The sequence below is a fragment of the Ictalurus furcatus genome, chromosome 21, assembly GCF_023375685.1.
Source record: "Ictalurus furcatus strain D&B chromosome 21, Billie_1.0, whole genome shotgun sequence".
Lineage (NCBI taxonomy): Eukaryota > Metazoa > Chordata > Actinopteri > Siluriformes > Ictaluridae > Ictalurus > Ictalurus furcatus.
This window is the reverse complement of record NC_071275.1, coordinates 8,457,937-8,476,202: the sequence shown is the minus strand read 5'-3', so window position 1 is coordinate 8,476,202 and position 18,266 is coordinate 8,457,937. Positions and strand designations below refer to the sequence as shown.

The 18,266-nt window shown below is 40.2% G+C and overlaps 1 protein-coding gene across 2 annotated transcripts in view; it reads left to right on the top strand.

The window, feature by feature from the left end:
• Nucleotides 1–1,148: 1,148 nt before the first annotated feature.
• igsf21a (immunoglobin superfamily, member 21a) overlaps nt 1,149–18,266 on the top strand; it is a 275,022-nt gene continuing 257,904 nt past the window's right edge. Inside the window, exon 1 of one of the 2 annotated variants that reach the window (XM_053652842.1) lies at nt 1,149–1,400. In XM_053652842.1, coding sequence (XP_053508817.1) covers nt 1,334–1,400 — 67 coding nt within the window. In that variant the 5' untranslated portion in view covers nt 1,149–1,333. The remainder of the gene's footprint in view (nt 1,401–18,266) is intronic. The other variant, XM_053652843.1, reaches the window with a different exon arrangement.

Here is an 18,266-nt window from a genome sequence, read left to right as displayed (position 1 = left end):
CTCAACCATCCATTAAGTACAACCCTAAGACTGCAAGACACAAATTTTTTCTTCTCAGCTAACCCAAAATGCTGTACAGAATGTGTGTGGATTTCCAAAAGCACAAAATAACACACAGACACACACACACACACACACACACACATACACACACAGACACACACACACACACACACACACACACATTACTGTATATGACCAATCACACCCATATGTGTTTGTTGATCATCCCGTTCCAGGTTCCACTCTTCTGGGAAGGCTTTCCACTAGATCTCAGAGCATGGCTGTGAGGATTATTGTTAATTTAACCACCACAGTATTATTGACAGCATTAGAGCACTGATGTCAGTACGAGGAGGCCTGTTGTGCAGTCATCGTTCCAGTTCATCCCAAAGGCATTCAAGTGAGGTTGAGGCCAGGGCTCTGTGCAGGACGCTCGAGATCATCCATTGCAACCTTGGCAAACCATGTCTTCATGGAGCTCGCTTTGTGCACACTGGCATTGCCATGCTGGAACAGGCTTGGGCCTCTTAGTTCCAGTGGAGAGAAATCGTATTAATGCTATAGCATATAAAGACGTTCTATAAGCTACATTTGTGGCAACATTTTGAGGAAGACCCACATACCTATAGGTGTCACATAATTTTACATACTCACATACAAGTGACACATTACAGGTGTCACATAATCAGGTGTCCACAAGATTTTGACCATACAGTATAGAACTGTGAACTTGTCAGTTATTACAGGAAGATGCTCAGGGGTGGTTTTGTTTTTAGGGTTTACATCCTCAAATATTGGGTTTAAACTTAGTAATGTCTTGCATGATGTATGTTTCAGCTGAAATATTTCAGGAAGGGTGCCATTAATTAGACTATATATTATGGAATAGACTCTATAGTATGATGAGCAGTAGGATCCCTGTACAGTTATACTGGGGGGAGGGAGGAGGGGGGCTCCTGAGGAGAGGGAGAGAGAGCAGCGACTCGAGCGCATATTCTCATCCGAATTTATTTTTTAATCCCCATCCGCTCGACCGGGAGGGAGCTGTTTCTCTTCTGTACATCATCTTTCCCGTCCCCCCGTCCCCCTCCCTCACTGTTCTTCATTCGCATGTTATTTGAACTTCCCGTTTTAGCTTCCTTCTCTTCTTTTCGCTTCTCTTCTCTTCTCCACCCCCACCTCCCGGTTTAAGTTGGAGCGCGTGATGAGCGCTCGGGTTGCAGCCGTAGCCGCCCGCGCGCCTCTGGATCGGTACAACGGAGCACGCGGACAGCAGCAGAGTCGGGCCGTGATGTAAAACGCCAATGGAGTTAGGAATTTATGACAGAACATGGGGAAGATGAGCGTCCTGTCGCTGTGTTTTCTCTTGTGCGCCGATCTGCTGGATTTAGCCTTCGGTGAGTGACTGATGTCCGTGTGTCTTTGCGTGTGCGCGTGTGTGTATGTGTGTTTGCGCATGGACGCGCGCATGTGTGCGTGCACGCATGTGTGTATTGTAGCCTATGTGTGAACAATTTCGCACCGACAGATAAGTCAAGAAACAAAACCCAAACACACACAGCCTCGTTTATTATTTCTGAATGAGATGACTGATGCATATGATGTTACTGGAAAGCATGCGCCGTTCATGTAGCGTTATGAACGTTATATGACGTCTCATATTGTTGCGTATTCAACTTTAGGCATTTTGAACCCTTTAGCTATGCAGCAAGATTAGTATTCGTCGGAACACGCTGTTTTTGGCGTTTGTCTTGGCTTTTTTTTTGCCATGTTGGCACCGGGTACAGGCTGTGCTAGTGTGCTAGGAGAGATTTAAGAGCAAGGAGATGAGAAAGGAATGGAACATTGCTTGCAGATTATTATTATTATTATTATTGAAACATTTCCTAACTATTGAGATCATGATCATGCTTTATTTGTTTGGTGAGGCGTTTTGCGCGTTTGGAGGATATTTGAGTCTTTGCGCGCTGACACTGAGACACTACGGATTAAATAGTATTTAGGGTAGAGTTTATTGGCAGCTAGATCAAGGACCAAGCAATCTACACTCTTTCCAAATCGCATTTTTTACTTGCAAAACGTGAATTGGGCATTTTGGAGTTTGTCCCGTCGGCGCTATTCCTAGAAACGCATGACATTTCCATTAGAACCCAACATGCTGATCCTAAATGCATACTCTTCTTGCATTTTACAGCACATACAATCCAACTGACAAACATACTGCAGTATACAGTATCAATATCCATAGACTCGATTTGATTCAAACTGGACGCAGTTTTTCTTGCCCCCCCCCCCCCCCCCCCCTGAACTTCCTCTGCGTAATTCCGAAATACGGGAACAGTTGATGAAGGAACGCGACTGCGCACGTGAAGAAGAAGAAGAAGAAGAAGAAGAAGAAGAGGAAGAATGGGGGAAAACACACACACACACACACGTCACTTTCTAAAATTACAACCTTGCTCATGTTGAACTCATGAGTGATTCAGGATCCACACCTACACCCCTGGCAAGCTTTCTCAAGAGAAATAATATCCAAAAAAAGACACTAGGAGGCATCAAAGCAGGCGGGAGAACTGCTGCCTGTCCATTAATCATTATTCTGAGCAGAACTAACACGTGTTTATGTATGTGTGTGTGTGTGTGTGTGTGTGTGTGTGTGTGTGTGTGTGTGTCTAGACTGATGTCCTTTTAGAAATACATTCATACTTAGCTATCAGATTTGTCTGAAGATCATGTGATTGTGAAAAGCATACCTTCCTTCCTTCATGCAATCGTCCATCTTCAGTAAGCTTTATCCTGGTCAGGGTTGGTGGATCTGGAGTCTATCCCGGGAAGACTGGGCATGAGGTGGGAATTTTGATACACAAAATTACAGTCCATCATAGGGCACCATGTACACACATTCACACACTCATTCACACCTTTAGCGTAGCCAATCCACCTATCAGCAGGTTTTTGGGATGTAGGAGGAAAGCAGAGAACCTGGAAGAACAGCCATTTTTATTGATTTTGAGCTTTAACTTTTCTTATTCTTTCTAGAAACAAGCGCTTACGATTAGCTAAATGATCTGCCAATAGAACAAGCTTGAAGTAACTTTTCCAAGCTTGAAATGAGTAAAATGTCTAGAATTAGGGCTAATAATCTTATATGTGGTTAATTGTCATCTTATAATAGGGAATACTAGATACATTTGTATACCTTCAAGATATTCTTATGTGCTATGATGTCCATTTCGGCAGTCGAATGCAAGCAATAAAATAAAAATAAATAAATAAATAAATGCATTTCAAGTGTTAGTTGATTGTTGCTACCATTATGTCAGTTAAATTTGACTACTTTGCTGTATATACTAATTCTTTGCGATATTTTTTATAACCTTTTAAACTCTGAAGATGTGCCTGGGAGTCATGACTGTAGTTACTGAATAACATGCTTTAAGATGCACAAGAAAATACCAAACTAAGTTTGTATGGAATTTACAGAATAATAGTTAAATGTTAGGACTTTTAGATTCTACCGATAATTTAGGTTTCCATGTACTGTATATTAGGTGGAATTTGTATCTAAACGTTGTAGTCTGATCTGAAATTTGCTGTCCTAAAGTCAAGCGATGACTTTACTGTGGAGAAAACTGTGGGGCAGTGGTAGCTCCGTGGGGGGCAGTGGTAGCTCCGTGGGGGGCAGTGGTAGCTCCGTGGGGGGCAGTGGTAGCTCCATGGGGGCAGTGGAAGTTCCATGGGGGCAGTGGAAGTTCCATGGTGGCAGTGGTAGCTCCGTGGTTAAGATGCTGGGCTACTGATTGGAAGGTCATGAGTTCAAACCCCAGCACAACCAAGCTGCCACTGTTGGGCCCCTCAGCAAGGCCCTTAGCCCTCGACTACTCCGATGTATAAATGGGATAAATGTCAGTCACTCAAGATAAGGGCGTCTGCTAAATGCCATAAAACGTAAAAAAGAATAGGACACATTGTCCTAATGGTGCTTCTTCAAGTCCTCAGCCATGTACAGTGCTCTCCTTTTAATAGAGTTAGGAAGTGAGGAAATGAGCTCGTCAGTTCTTCGGAAGAGGCTCCTGCACACTGAAACCGCACTCAGTTTGATGCACGTGCTATTCCAGATCTAGCATTATAGTCAGAAACATGGCAGCATTCAGTGATTGAGATGTGTGTGTGTGTGTGTGTGTGTGTTGGTTGTCTAGAACTCTCATTAGACAATACTTCTGATTCACTTGTGAAACTGCATTTTTTTTGTCTTGGTGCAAGACTCCTAATGCACGGTCATTAGATTTGTTCGGAGTCTGACTCATATGACTGGCAGCAATTTGCCAGTAATGTGCCGTAATGTTGTGTACAGTAAGCTGAACAGTTAGAGTGCCAGTCAGATTACTGTTGAAAAATTTGCTCCAAGTTGTTAACACTTCCATTCTATAAATAAGCAAATAAGTAAGCAATAAAACACAACAGAGCATGTTGTTCTAGGAAAATACTCAACGACGACAATGACGTGGTTCTCATTTTCCAATAACAGCAAGTCCAGAATGTTTTATTCTGGTCATACAGTACCAACGTTGTGCTTTATATCCGTTTATAGTTACATTTAATGCTGCGAAGCAAGTTAGTTCCAGTCATCATTTCCCAGCCTTTCTTTTTTTCTTCTCCCTTGAAGTTAATGCAGCAAAAATGCAACTTGTCATGTTACAAAGAATCCGTGTCAGAAAACTCAAGGGTCTGTTACAAAGCACCGCCACTGGAGACTCCTTGGAAAAAATGTCCAAAATGCTAAATAAATATCTCCTCATAGAAAACGTCACCATATCGATGACCATGATGGATATTTTTTCAAGTCGTTATGTTAGTTGTTACAATACAGATGATGATGTGATTAATAATCAGAACAAATGCTTCAGCGATTAATAAGACTTGATAATCTAGCAGCACTGTCATTACTGTTTCTCTTCTATTGTGTTTTCCACCATTTATGGACAATTAGCGTACAGTATCTCCACATCACAACATGCAACATGCCCATGTAAAGTGATCCCAACAACTCAGTGACTATCACCTCCAACATCTGGAAGGTTCTACAGGTTATCCTCCTACACTCCTAAGTATTCCATTAAACAATCTGAATGGGATGAGAGGCTGCTTGGTCAAGTACACATCAGCAGCACTCATCACTACCATGAGACAGCAGCATTAACATCACTACAAGTCATGATATCATTCATACACCTCAAGGTTATCTTGCCTTCACTTTTAAAAGCTATAATGATTCACAGGCATAATGGTTTTAGCTTGCAATTTTTTTTCTCTCTTTGTCATCGTAGAACTAGGTTGATGCCACTAACATTAAAGTTTTTATAAGAAATAAGTAAGGTTTCTAATAGAAGTGTAGCTATGCTGAGTCTAGCTTAAAGCTGCGCTTGACGTAGTGTTTTAAGTGATTGTAATCAGACATAGAAGTCAGAAATTTATATTTATTATTTTTTTTTAAACCAATAATACACTTTTCCAGACATTAAGAAAGCATGAATATATTTGATGTGGAAATGTTTTATTTAGGCTACTTTCTAGGCGTGCCTTGCTGTCTGCTTGGGGGGAAAAAATAATAATAATCATGCCGTATAAGGAGCTAGTGTACCAAACATGATGGTAAAAACAGTCAATCCGTATAACGTTTTCGAAACCCTTCCTAGATAAGTGTGATTTTCTTGTGATTTGATTTTTAGTGGAACATTTCAATTCAATTCAGTAATCAGGTAAAAGCTGTTAAATGTCCCTGATGCACCTACATACATCATCACATCATCATGAAAAAACAAGCACTTACACACTCATCAGATAAAGGTTTAAGATGTTTAAATGACCTGATTTAAAAAAAAAAAAAAAAAGATGACCTATTAAATGCGGTCGTAATCCACCCACCTCAACGTCGGACATGCTTTTTGAGATGCTTTTCTGTTCACCACGGTTGTAAAGAGTGGTTATTTTTGCCGGTTATAGCTGGTTATAGCTTTCCTGTCAGCCAGTCTGACCATTCTTCTCTGACCTCTGTCATCGACAAGACATTTCATCCTTCAGAATTTATTCTTTCTGACTGGTGTGTGTGAAAATCCCTGGAGATCAGCAGTTCCTGAAAAACAAACCAGCCCATCTGGCACCAACAACCAGTCACTGATGACGTGAACATTAACCGAAGCTCTTGACCCGTATCTGCATGATTTAAAGTATTGCGCTGTTGCCCCTGATTGGCTGATTCATTCATTAATATCATGAATGAGCAGGTATGCATTCTTTAATAATAGATTCTTTACAATAATTTAACTTTGTACTAACAATAATTAATACGATATATTAAATATAATTGTCGGCCTAACATCCAAACCATTTTCCGTCGAGTTTCTGTGCTCGATGAAAGGAATAAAAATATATAAATTAAATTTTTTCTGCCCGCTGGTTCTTTTCACAGTACACCATACACCACTACTTTGAACGTAACACACTGTTTTCTCTATGTTCTTTTCCCCTCCGATGCTGTAATTCAATTCTGATATACAGCAGTAACCAGAATATTACTTCTGCGGTAACACTCTTTGGAACATGAGTCACATTTCCTGTAGAACTTACATGTATTTCTAAAACTGTAAGAAGTTAATGCAACACTTACAATGTTACTGCTCAATTATTCAGAACCGTGACATGCTAAGTGCTGCAGTACGATGACTAACATCATCGCATGCCTAAGTGGTATTACTCAAAACGAGAAGAAATTGAGAGAGAGGCAACTCATGCTCTGTCACTCTCTCGACATTGGTTGTCTGATGGATGGAAGGTTATGTGGGTTATGTGCAATCAACGTGACATTTACGCCTGACACAAATCAGATGCCTTATCTGCAGATGTTGGGGCATGTAAAGCTATTGTTGGTGCACGAGAGAGTAAGATTTTATAAGATCGTATTACCATTAGGGCTTAATTTGGGGGTTCGACTCATGTATTCATTATATAACTATAAGATGGACAAGCTACGTACAATCAGTCCGTAGACTGTGTGTTTGTTTCTGCCGTAGTGATGTTAAAAACTCGATTCTGATTGGTCAGAAGGTGTTGATTATTTATTTATTTATTTATTTTCTAAGAGCAGCACGGACAGCCTCAAGAGAAATATTCACGTTTTTATATGTTATAAGTTTTATACTAACAACTTGTATGATGAATGCTCTATGTAAATGGATCAAAAGTGTCCAGTACAGTACAAAATCACTGATATGGTGAATTTCTCATCACAGTATATAGAATTTATAGAAGGAGTCTCCAGTGTCAGCTGTTTGTCAGAAAAAGTCAGCGCTAAAGCTGGAAGTTTGTTTTCCGACAGAGGAACATCTTCAGGATGAAGGGTTTTGTGATATCTCTGGGACATGACAAACTACAATTTTTGTGTTATTAAGTTCATAATAAGGAGACGACACAGGAACTAACTTGTTCACAGACATTCCAAAGCAAAGGCCAGAGTTTCTCTTACACAAGTAATCTGATTTAAAAGAAGTAGAAAAAAAATACAGTGTGTTGACAAGATTTTCTTGTGCAACTAGAATTTTTTGCCATCCTTCAGGGTCTGATGCTGGGTTTTCTGACATTTAAAGTATTCATCACTGATCATCAGTGATGGTCATCGTTGATCCGAGGCTATCCTGGGAACACTGGAGGGGATGTGGGAATGCACATTGGATGTGATGCCAGTCCATCGCATGGCAAGATGTACACATTCATTCACAGCTAGGGGCAATTAGAGTAAGTCAGTCTATCATGTTTTTGGGAGGTGGGAGGAAACTAGAGAGCCTGGAGGAAACCTACGGCAGGATAATTCGCGAAAATGTCCTTTAGACCCTGGAATTCATAGGCAACAAATATTACCAAAATACTATGCAGTAATGGAGCGAATGCCGAGCTTAACATCATCTCTTAGCATTTTACTCACTGATTCAGGCAGCCTATGATCTTGTGACTTTTAACAAGCATGAACCATTATTATTTCCAATATTGATTTATGACACCAATTCCCCATGTCTCTCAGCCAGCGAAGGAAACAGGCTGCCTTACGAGTGAGTCATTGTGCCCCATGTGGATTCCCCCATTTCCCACTGTTGAAAGAGTTTCTCCTCAGCAGATCCATCATGATCAGGCCCACTGACTGCTCCAGAGACAGGTGTTAGCAATTCTAGCTGTAGACGCCGATAATCACTCACTGACCTTAGCTCTCTCTCCTGAGTCATACCTCAGAGAGAGAGAGAGAGAGAGAGAGAGAGAGTAAGTAAGTAGGGGTGACCTTCCTCAGGATTTGTCACAATAAAACTAAATTAGAGCACAGGGTATTTTGATTTGGGTTTAAACCTAAAGTGGAAGTTGTTGTTGGGTTTTTTCCAAAAAAAAAAAAAAAAGCAAGGAAAAAAGAAAAAGAAAAAAACAAACAGTCCACCTCCTATTCATATCTGTATTTATGTTATTTGTTCATCCTGAATAATATAAACAGTTGCATCTCATATCTTCTTCCTGATTTGCATTTGGATTTTAAATTTGACTTTTTTTTCCCTAACCCTGCCTCTACTCTGGAAAACACTGTTTAGTAGCCTAATTTAAACCACCACAACCTAAAACAGGCAGGTACTTAGGACGAATTTTCCCTAATGTTCTCCCTAATTCTGTTTTGGTCAGTTCCCTTGGTCAATACCCACCAGCCAGTTCTCCCCCATCATACAACAGCTACCAACCAGGGAGGGTGAAGGCTAAGACATGCTTTCTCTGAGGCACGTGAAGCCTTCTGCTGCTTCTGCGCTATCTGCGCTCTTCCGCATACATGAGCTACAGATGTCCACGCTTGGCTTGTCTCAATTGTAAGTCACTTTGAATGAAAGCATCAGCAAAAATAAGCAAAACGTAAATGTATATGTAGTCTCAACCAGACGTTTATCCTTGACTGACTTTTAATGCTCCTAATTTGCAGTTGGTGGAAGTAACAGTTTTATCATTGATTCTAGAGTTGACTCGTTTTACAGAATGCCTCCTGGACTGCTTTCCTTTTAGTGTGTAATTTCTACAGGGCCATTCTTTCTCTTTTGCCTCTTTGATTTCAGTGGTTCTTGAATTGTATGCCATATTCACCCAAGACAGATTTAGAAAAGGAAACCCCCCTGAGGATATAGATGCAGACATCCTACTGTACGTGTTGTGTCCTGCTTCTCTTTTAAATCTCTTTGAGTTCTCTGGCTTTCTGGCCTCAGCTGTAAATTAAGCTTTGGGGACTTGGCCCTGGGAAGGTGACTCGAGCTCGAGGTTTCAAAGTCAGGATTCATTTGGAGAACTGTGGCCTCTTAAAGCCACAAATGAGGACCGATGCAGCGGAATCAGCGTGCTGACACGCCTCTCTTTCCCTAATGTGTTGTTATATGGAGGAGAGAAGGCTGTTCCTGCTAGCGTCATCAGGTAATATTGGTTATGGGTCTAAAGAGAGCTGTGTCTTCCATGTCAAAGTGTTTGACATGCATTTGGGGAAAAAAACAATCTATATAGAGCAGCTATAAAAGTGGCCTTTATGTGTAATGCCTTTGTGGGAGTTGTGCTTAAGACTCATAAGGTTGTTGTGCCTTGCTGGAAAATAGTTATGTTGTCAGCTGAATGTGTGTGTGTGTGTGTGTGTGTGTGTGTGTGTATGTGTGGGAGGGAAACATTATGTCCTGCATTATCTTTTTGTCCTTTGAGCTATTGGCTTACGTACTGTCGTCCAAGGGGAACGACAGCATTAGCATGTTATCGGCAAGCGCAGACGATGAAGCCAAGTCATAACATACGGTCAAGGACGGCATGGCACTAAAAGGAGGCCACAGACACGATTTAGCCTGCTTTTGTTTTCCTCATTGCTGTGTATGTTCAATCGAGGCACTCATTAGAGCATGAACTGAGACATGGCGTTCTGGCAAGACATTAGCACTCGATGTTTGAGACGATGAAAATCACAAAGGAACATGAAGGATTTCTCTTTATTTATAGCTCTTGTGCAAAAATGTCCTTTGGAATGACTGAGTGTATATGAGCCTGCACTGACTTAAAACGTTTATTAGGATTCCTCCGTCAGGAGAAAACCTATTGTTATTGGTAGTCTTTCTCTTCTTCTTCTTCTTATCATTATTATTATTATTATTATTATTATTATTATTCACCTTATCTCCTTTAAGTGCCCAATAACTCAAGATCTGAACAGTAAAAAGTTTTGAAATTTGGCACACTGATACTACAGGCCATGAGTAACTCCCACACCACAAATGACCCACATGAGCCCATAGGTGGCGCTACCGGCCATGCCCAAATTCGAGATGATTTTCCCTCCGCCCTATAAGTCCAATATGTCTGAAAATTGTTATACATGCCTTATTTCTCATGGGGAACAAAAAATCATTGGGACCCATAAAGTCATGATAGATTTTCCAGTACATTGAAAATTTGACCAAAATTACAAAAAATCTTTTCCTCATGAACCGTAGGTCCGATTGACTTGAACTGTGGTACATATGTGTGGGATACATGTCTTTCTGATGAATTGACAACTGTTGCACATATTTCTTGTGTCCATAAATCAATCGAACATTAACCTATGGACTTGATCTGTTCCACGCACAAAGAGGACACTACAGTATGTTACCATGTGTGATGGCAACCTCATATCTCCAAAAACAATGACATCAAAAGGAATATTATCTTTGAAAATATGTTTATTATGTTTAACAATATCTTTGTCATCCACTAGATAGCGCTGTTTGTCTTGGATCAAGCCAAAGTACACTTCATTCAGATTAATGTTCTAGCAGCACAGAGTAAATCAAATTAATTTTATAGCAGCAAGAGTACACAAGCAAGTGCAAGTGATCATTTGTGGAAAACTACAAAAATGAACTTAAAATCTGCCATTGATCCGAATGCATTGAAATGTTGCATCTGTGAGATACATTTCTCTACCATGTCAATTTTGAAATGTTCTGCAATATTGAGGTGGAATCTGCCATTGCTGCTTGCAGCTATATTATTGATATAGTATCTGTTGGATATGTATACTGCTTCAAATATTCATATCTGTATCTGTTTGTAAACTGGAACTGTTTTTTCCCTGTCCTATGCCACAGGATACACTGAAAAACACAGGTTTAAACAAAACCGAGGTAGAAATGGCATCAGAGTCAGGATGGTGTGTGAATTCTGCCTCTGACAGTTCTGCCTCAACCTAACCTACATCTCTCCAGTTCATAATTGGCCTCCATTTGGTTTGTACCTATGTGCAATATTGTGTAACCATCACTACCCTGACCAGGCAGGTACTAAGGATGAATAAATGAAAGTTCATATCTAACTACTCATCCGCATGAAAGTAAAAACATCCCACTTGTGATTTTTAATTTTTTTTTATTTTTTGAGTTGTGCCCCAAGGGGTCCCAGTCTGTTTCTATTCTAGTCTATTTCTGGCAAGCTTTCTAAAAAAAAGTAATCAAAATATATAATAATAGTAATAATAAAAAAAAAATAGTCCACCTCCTATTCCTGTTCGTATCTGTATTCATACCAAACAATATATACATATTTAGTTCTCATATCTTCTTCCTCCTTGGTAGACATTTTACAGCCCTTGATACTGACATCCTATACTGCCTAGAAAATCGAAGGTATCACGGCTGTTTGTTTAATTGCTACAAGAGTGTGCCATCATTATGCCTTTCCAAATCAAATGTCTTCCCTAATAACCCTCCATCATCATTCCATCACTGTCTCTTTCATGTTTTAGTCAATAGCCTTTTGCTCTTTTATTTTTTTTTTGAGAAAATAGAAGGCTGGATGACATTTTTTTGTAGAGAGCAGGAACCACCTGAGCACTCCAGCCACTCGGGTCGTTATTACGGCTTTGAATGCTCCGATTTCCTCAGATGAATCATATCTGAAGAGCTTCTCATTCATTTATATTTGCCTGCATGCTATTTTCCCGGCCATGATTCAGATTCTGTTCAACAGACACTTCTAATAAACAGCATCATGTTCCACAAGCATGGAATAAAACACAGTGGGGTGTACCGTTACAGGAAAGTACTATACCATAGCAATTACATTTATTTATTTATTATTTTGTTTATTTGAATTTTTATTCCATTTATATTCCATTTATAGTTATGTGTAATGTTGTGAAATGTTCCTGTTATCACTTTATAGCGTCTTATAGAAGCTCATAGTCATTTCCATCCCCAGCCTCCATTTTTTTTTTCTCTCGTGTAAAGTTGATACATTTTTTTAATAAGCTTCAACCATGCAAATCCTTGTGAATCAGCTGTTACTACAGAAACAATAATGTATTATAAAACGTTGCATTGATATAAAGCTGATTAGATTTACGTCCAGAACTACTGTCACAGCTGCTGTTATAGAAAATGAATCAACACCTTTTGCAGAATCCAACCGTAATCCAACAGTGCTGTGGGATAAATACAGCTATAAGTGTACTTTATTACCAGATACAATGACTTATCTTTTACTACAATGAGCTCAGAGCGAAATCTGACACTTTATGATAGCATCCACTTTACCGAAACCCCTCCCCCAATCAAGGGCCACATTTATATTTCACCTGAAAATCTGATTTGACTCATTGTGACATTCCGACTCCACACAATTGAACATGTCACATATGTGTGTATAATATGACACTTTCTGCGTGTTATGGCATTTCTGAAACAAGCGGGACGTCTCTCCTTCTGTTTAATGAACAGAATGTTTACGCCAAAACAGACGCTCAAAAAGATGCATGGATGTGTTCTTCTGGAAATAACAGACTATCAATATGCTGATGACACTCTGTGTGTGTGTGTGTGTGTGTGTGTGTGTGTGTGTGTGTATGTGTGTGTGTGTGTTACTACATTCTCAGCATTGGCACATGGCAGAAAACGTGATTTTTATCTCACTGAAAATAGCGAGATTGTTTGGTGACAACAGAACTGGGGAGTAAGATCTCTTTATGTACAGTATAAGCGTGCAGTATCCAATGACAAACGATAGTAGCCAAAATGTAAACACTGACCGGTTTAACACACATTAAATAATGCACTAATCTGTATGAAGATGGGTTGTTTCATTTAATTTAAATGTTACATGTAGAGCTGCAACAACTAATCGATAATAATCGATTATGAAAATCGTTGTCAACGAATCTCATTATTGCTTAGTCGGTCTGTGCGTGGCACAGGGGAGATTTACTCATTACGTTACTTCTGTTCTGAAAACACACCTCTGAGCGTAAATACTAAAGTTTTATCCCAAATGACGTACTATAAACTTACACTATGTACCGTGTACTCTACCGTCTAGTGTATGAATTTTAGAAAGGTAGTATCGTCTCAAATGGAACGCTAGCATTTTTTATTTTTACTAACCGGAAGTATAAGCCGATTTCCAGTCGAGGGCGCAGGACATCATACGCACGTAACGCGACGTCGCTAGTTTTAGCAGAATACCCAGAGTCAACGAAAATAATTTGTAAACTTTGCAAAGCGGAGCTTATGTAGCATGGAAGCACGACAGTAATGCACGAGCACAAACATGTTTATATCCAAAATGCTCCACTGTTCAAGGGCTTGGGCAAACTGGTGCGAGTTGCTTAAAAGATTTAGTTTAATTCCAGTTTATTGTCATTGTATGTGGTATTTGCGGGCTTGCAGTGTAAATTCTGTTGTTTATTATAACAGGAGTGATCTATTAGTAAAGAGGCCGCGTTGCTCCTGACTCACAACGTAGACGCGGTGATAAACAATAAAATAATATGTCTAAAGGCAGTGAGTAGTAACAGAAACCACAAGGTGCCGTGAAAGGGAGATTTTATTATTAATTTTTTTGTGCATCCATTAAAATAATGCATAAATACTTATATGTAATCTAAACTGAATCGTTATACATAATAATCATTAATTGCAGCCCTAGTTACATGCTCGGTTTCGCACTAGCTTCACTGGCAGATTAGCAAAGCAAGCTGCACTAGCTGTACAAAGCTATACAAGCTGTAAAAACTGTTCTAGCTACGTACGCACACGAGAGGCTAGCTTTAATTTTAGTCATAATTTCTCTATACACATTTAATATATGACAGAATAGGAAGAAGTTTGTCTTGTGTTTTTTGCAAACAGTTCATCGAAACTAATTGCAAGTAGGTACTATAGTTCAGAGTGGAGAACTGAAGAAACATCAGACCACACGTGCCATAGGATCGGTCCGAGGAATAATTCAAGCCAGTTGTTTGGATTTGTTGTGAGTCATATCTAACTTGCATAGAATTGAGAAAATCAAAACTGGGACTGGTTTTACGCAAGTATGCAGAAAATGGATGGTTGTCTATTGCTTTGCCGCATATAGGATAGGATCTATATCCTTATACATATACAGTAAATATGCAAATAATGTGTGTAAAGTGGTACTGACTCAGAATAGACCATTAGACCACATGCATGTTACACGTTTGATCTTCCAATTCCCACTAGCTCTTTTGCATTGCTTTTTTTTGTACCGTCAATCACACTACAACATTTTAGAGATATTTTGAAGCATCTGGGACAACTTGTGTTTCTCAGCCGCTCGCATTTAAGGAGCATTTGCTTTCTCTTGTATTTTCAGTAACATCTTTGAGCCATCGATTAATCAATTCGTCATTGTGTAATCATCAACTCGATTAGCAAACTGACTAAAAACACAGGCTCATAATTCATTTTCTGTTCAAATATGCGCCGCACTCTGACTCACCTACCTCACAGAGCGAACTCTTGATCATGAGAAACAGCGAGTTTGTTTGCCTGCGACCGAACAAAGCCACAGGTGCCAATACTTTAATCTTCGAGAAAACAGAGGCGATATTTCTGTTTGCCTGGCACGTCCGTTTTCTCCCCAGCAGCTTTGTGAGTGCAAGAAAGAGAAGTCGGCTCAGCGTGTCGGCTACAGCTGTCAGAACCGTTCTCACTGCTGGAATTTTATGTATTTTTTAAATATAATCGAGACTCTGTGTATAAATGTTTTAGAAACCATGTTCTATATTTAATCATCTAATGTACATCTATTTAAACATGCTTCACATGTACTAAACTTCTTATTCAAAGGATTCTTGTGTCCATGGGTGTATGTTTATGCAATCATACATGGCTGTTCCCAATCACACTGATCCCTTTAAATAATACAGATGTTCTACTGTTCAGCGTGAAGTCTTGCTCTTGTATTTTGTCAATAGCAAGGCTGAGCCTTTTGTTCTGATTTTCTGCTTTTGGCTCAGTTCTGTTTAGTTTATGAGTTTGCGCTTGCCTAGTGTGTTCTGTTTGGGATTCATTCTCCGGATTGTTTGCTTTGATATTTTAATAAACCTGCATTTGCATCTGAAGCCTGTGTGACCTCCTGATAGTAAAATTGAATGCAGTTAAACATTCAAACAAATAAGAATAATATTATTGTCTGTTTGTGCACAACGTCTTTCTATTGTATTAATGTCTTTGGCTGCTGTAGCACCCAATTTTTTCCTCTGGTATTATTAATGTCCATCCATTCATTCCTCCATCCATCCCCCTCTCTTTCTTATCTCTCTCTCTTTCTGAGAGAGATCCAAAATTCAGAATGTTTTCTTTTAACTGAGTGGGACAACAGAAAAGCTTTATCGTCGAGAGAGATTGCGAATTTGATTCCCAACGTTGCCACAGACAGCCATCCTAGCCAGTCATGGGTGTCTGTGAGCTCATGAATTTTGAAGATGGTGGATAGAGCGTTGCTCCTATAGTGAAAGATGCAGTTGGCTGGCTTGACGTGTCTCTGAGGAAGCATGTGTTAGCCTTCACCCTCCCCAGTTGGTAGCTGTCATGAAGAAGAGAGAGATGAAAGAGAGCTGGCTGATGGGTGGGACTTGGCAGGTGATGAAATTGGGGAGAAAATTAAATTGGGGAAGTAATAATTAAATATTTTTATTTCTTAATTTTTATATATATATATATATATATATATATATATATATATATATATATATATATACACACACACACACATACAGTATCTCACAAAAGTGAGTACACCCCTCACATTTTTGTAAATATTTGATTTTATCTTTTCATGTGACAACACTGAAGAAATGACACTTTGCTACAATGTAAAGTAGTGAGTGTACAGCTTGTATAACAGTGTAAATTTGCTGTCCCCTCAAAATAACTCAACACACAGCCATTAATGTCTAAACTGCTGGCAGCAAAAGTGAGTACACTCTTAAGTGAAAATGTCCAAATTTGGCCCAAAGTGTCAATATTTTGTGTGGCCACCATTATTTTCCAGCACTGCCTTAACCCTCTTGTTCATGGAGTTCACCAGAGCTTCTCAGATTGCCACGGGAGTCCTCTTCCACTCCTCCATGATGACTTCATGGAGCTGGTGGATGTTAGAGACCTTGTGCTCCTCCACCTTCCGTTTGAGGATGCCCCACAGATGCTCAATAGAGTTTAGGTCTGGAGACATGCTTGGCCAGTCCATCACATTCACCCTCAGCTTCTTTAGCAAGGCAGTGGTCATATTGGAGATGTGTTTGGGGTCGTTATCATGCTGGAATACTGCATACTGATCATGCTCTGCTTCAGTATATCACAGTACATGTTGGCATTCATGGTTCCCTCAATGAACTGTAGCTCCCCAGTGCCGGCAGCACTCATGCAGCCCCAGACCATGACACTCCCACCACCATGCCTGACTGTAGGGAAGACACACTTGTCTTTGTACTCCTCACCTGGTTGCCACCACACACGCTTGACACCACCTGAACCAAATAAGTTTATCTTGGTCTATCAGACCACAGGACATGGTTCCAGTAATCCATGTCCTTAGTCTGCTTGTCTTCAACAAACTGTTTGTGGACTTTCTTGTGCATCATCTTTAGAATAGGCTTCCTTCTGGGACGACAGCCATGCAGACCAATTTGATGCGGTGTGCGGTATATGGTCTGAGCACTGACAGGCTGACCCCCCACCCCTTCAACCTCTGCAGCAATGCTGGCAGCACTCATACATCTATTTCCCAAAGACAACCTCTGGATATGACGCTGAGCATGTGCACTCAACTTCTTTGGTCGACCATGGTGAGGCCTGTTCTGAGTGGAACCTGTCCTGTTAAACTGCTGTATGGTCTTGGCCACCGTGCTGCAGCTCAGTGTCAGGGTCTTGGCAATCTTCTTATAGCCTAGGCGATCTTTATGTAGAGCAACAATTCTTTTTTTCAGATCCTCAGAGAGTTCTTTGCCATGAGGTGCCATGTTGAATTTCCAGTGACCAGTTTGAGGGCGTGTGAGAGCGATGACACCAAATTTAACACACCTGCTCCCCATTCACGCCTGAGACCTTGTAACACTAACAAGTCATATGACACCAGGAAGGGAAAATGGCTAATTGGGCCAAATTTGGACATTTTCACTTAGGGGTGTACTCACTTTTGTTTCCAATGGTTTAGACATTAATGGCTGTGTGTTGAGTTATTTTGAGGGGACAGCAAATTTACACTGTTACACAAGCTGTACACTCACTACTTTACATTGTAGCAAAGTGTCATTTCTTCAGTGTTGTCACATTAAAAGATAGAATCAAATATTTACAAAAATGTGAGGGGTGTACTCACTTTTGTGAGATACTGTATACATATATATACACACATGTATATTCTTATATACGACGATCAGCCAACATTAAAACCACCTGCCTAATATTGTGTAGGTCCCGCTTGTGCCACAAAAACAGCTCTGACCTGTCAAGGCATGAACTCCACAAGACCTCTGAAGGTCTGCTTTGGTATCTGGCACCAAGTCGTTAACAGCAGATGCTTTAAGTCCTGTAAGTTGTGAGGTGTGGCCTCCATGGATCGGACTTGTTTGTCCAACACATCCCACAGATCCTTGATTGGATTGAGATCTGGGGAATTTGGACTCCAATTCAACACCTTGAACTCTTTGTCATGTTCCTCAAACCGTTCCTGAACAATTCTTGCAGTGTGTCAGGGCGCATCAGAAAGAGGCCACTGCCATTAGGGAATACTGTTGCCATGAAGGGGTGTACTTGGTTTGCATGAATGCCAGGACCCAAGGTTTCCCAGCAGAACATTGCCCAGAGCAACACATTTCATCCGCCGGCTTACCTTCATTCCATAGTGCATCCTGGTGCCATCTCTTCCCCAGGGAAGTGACATAC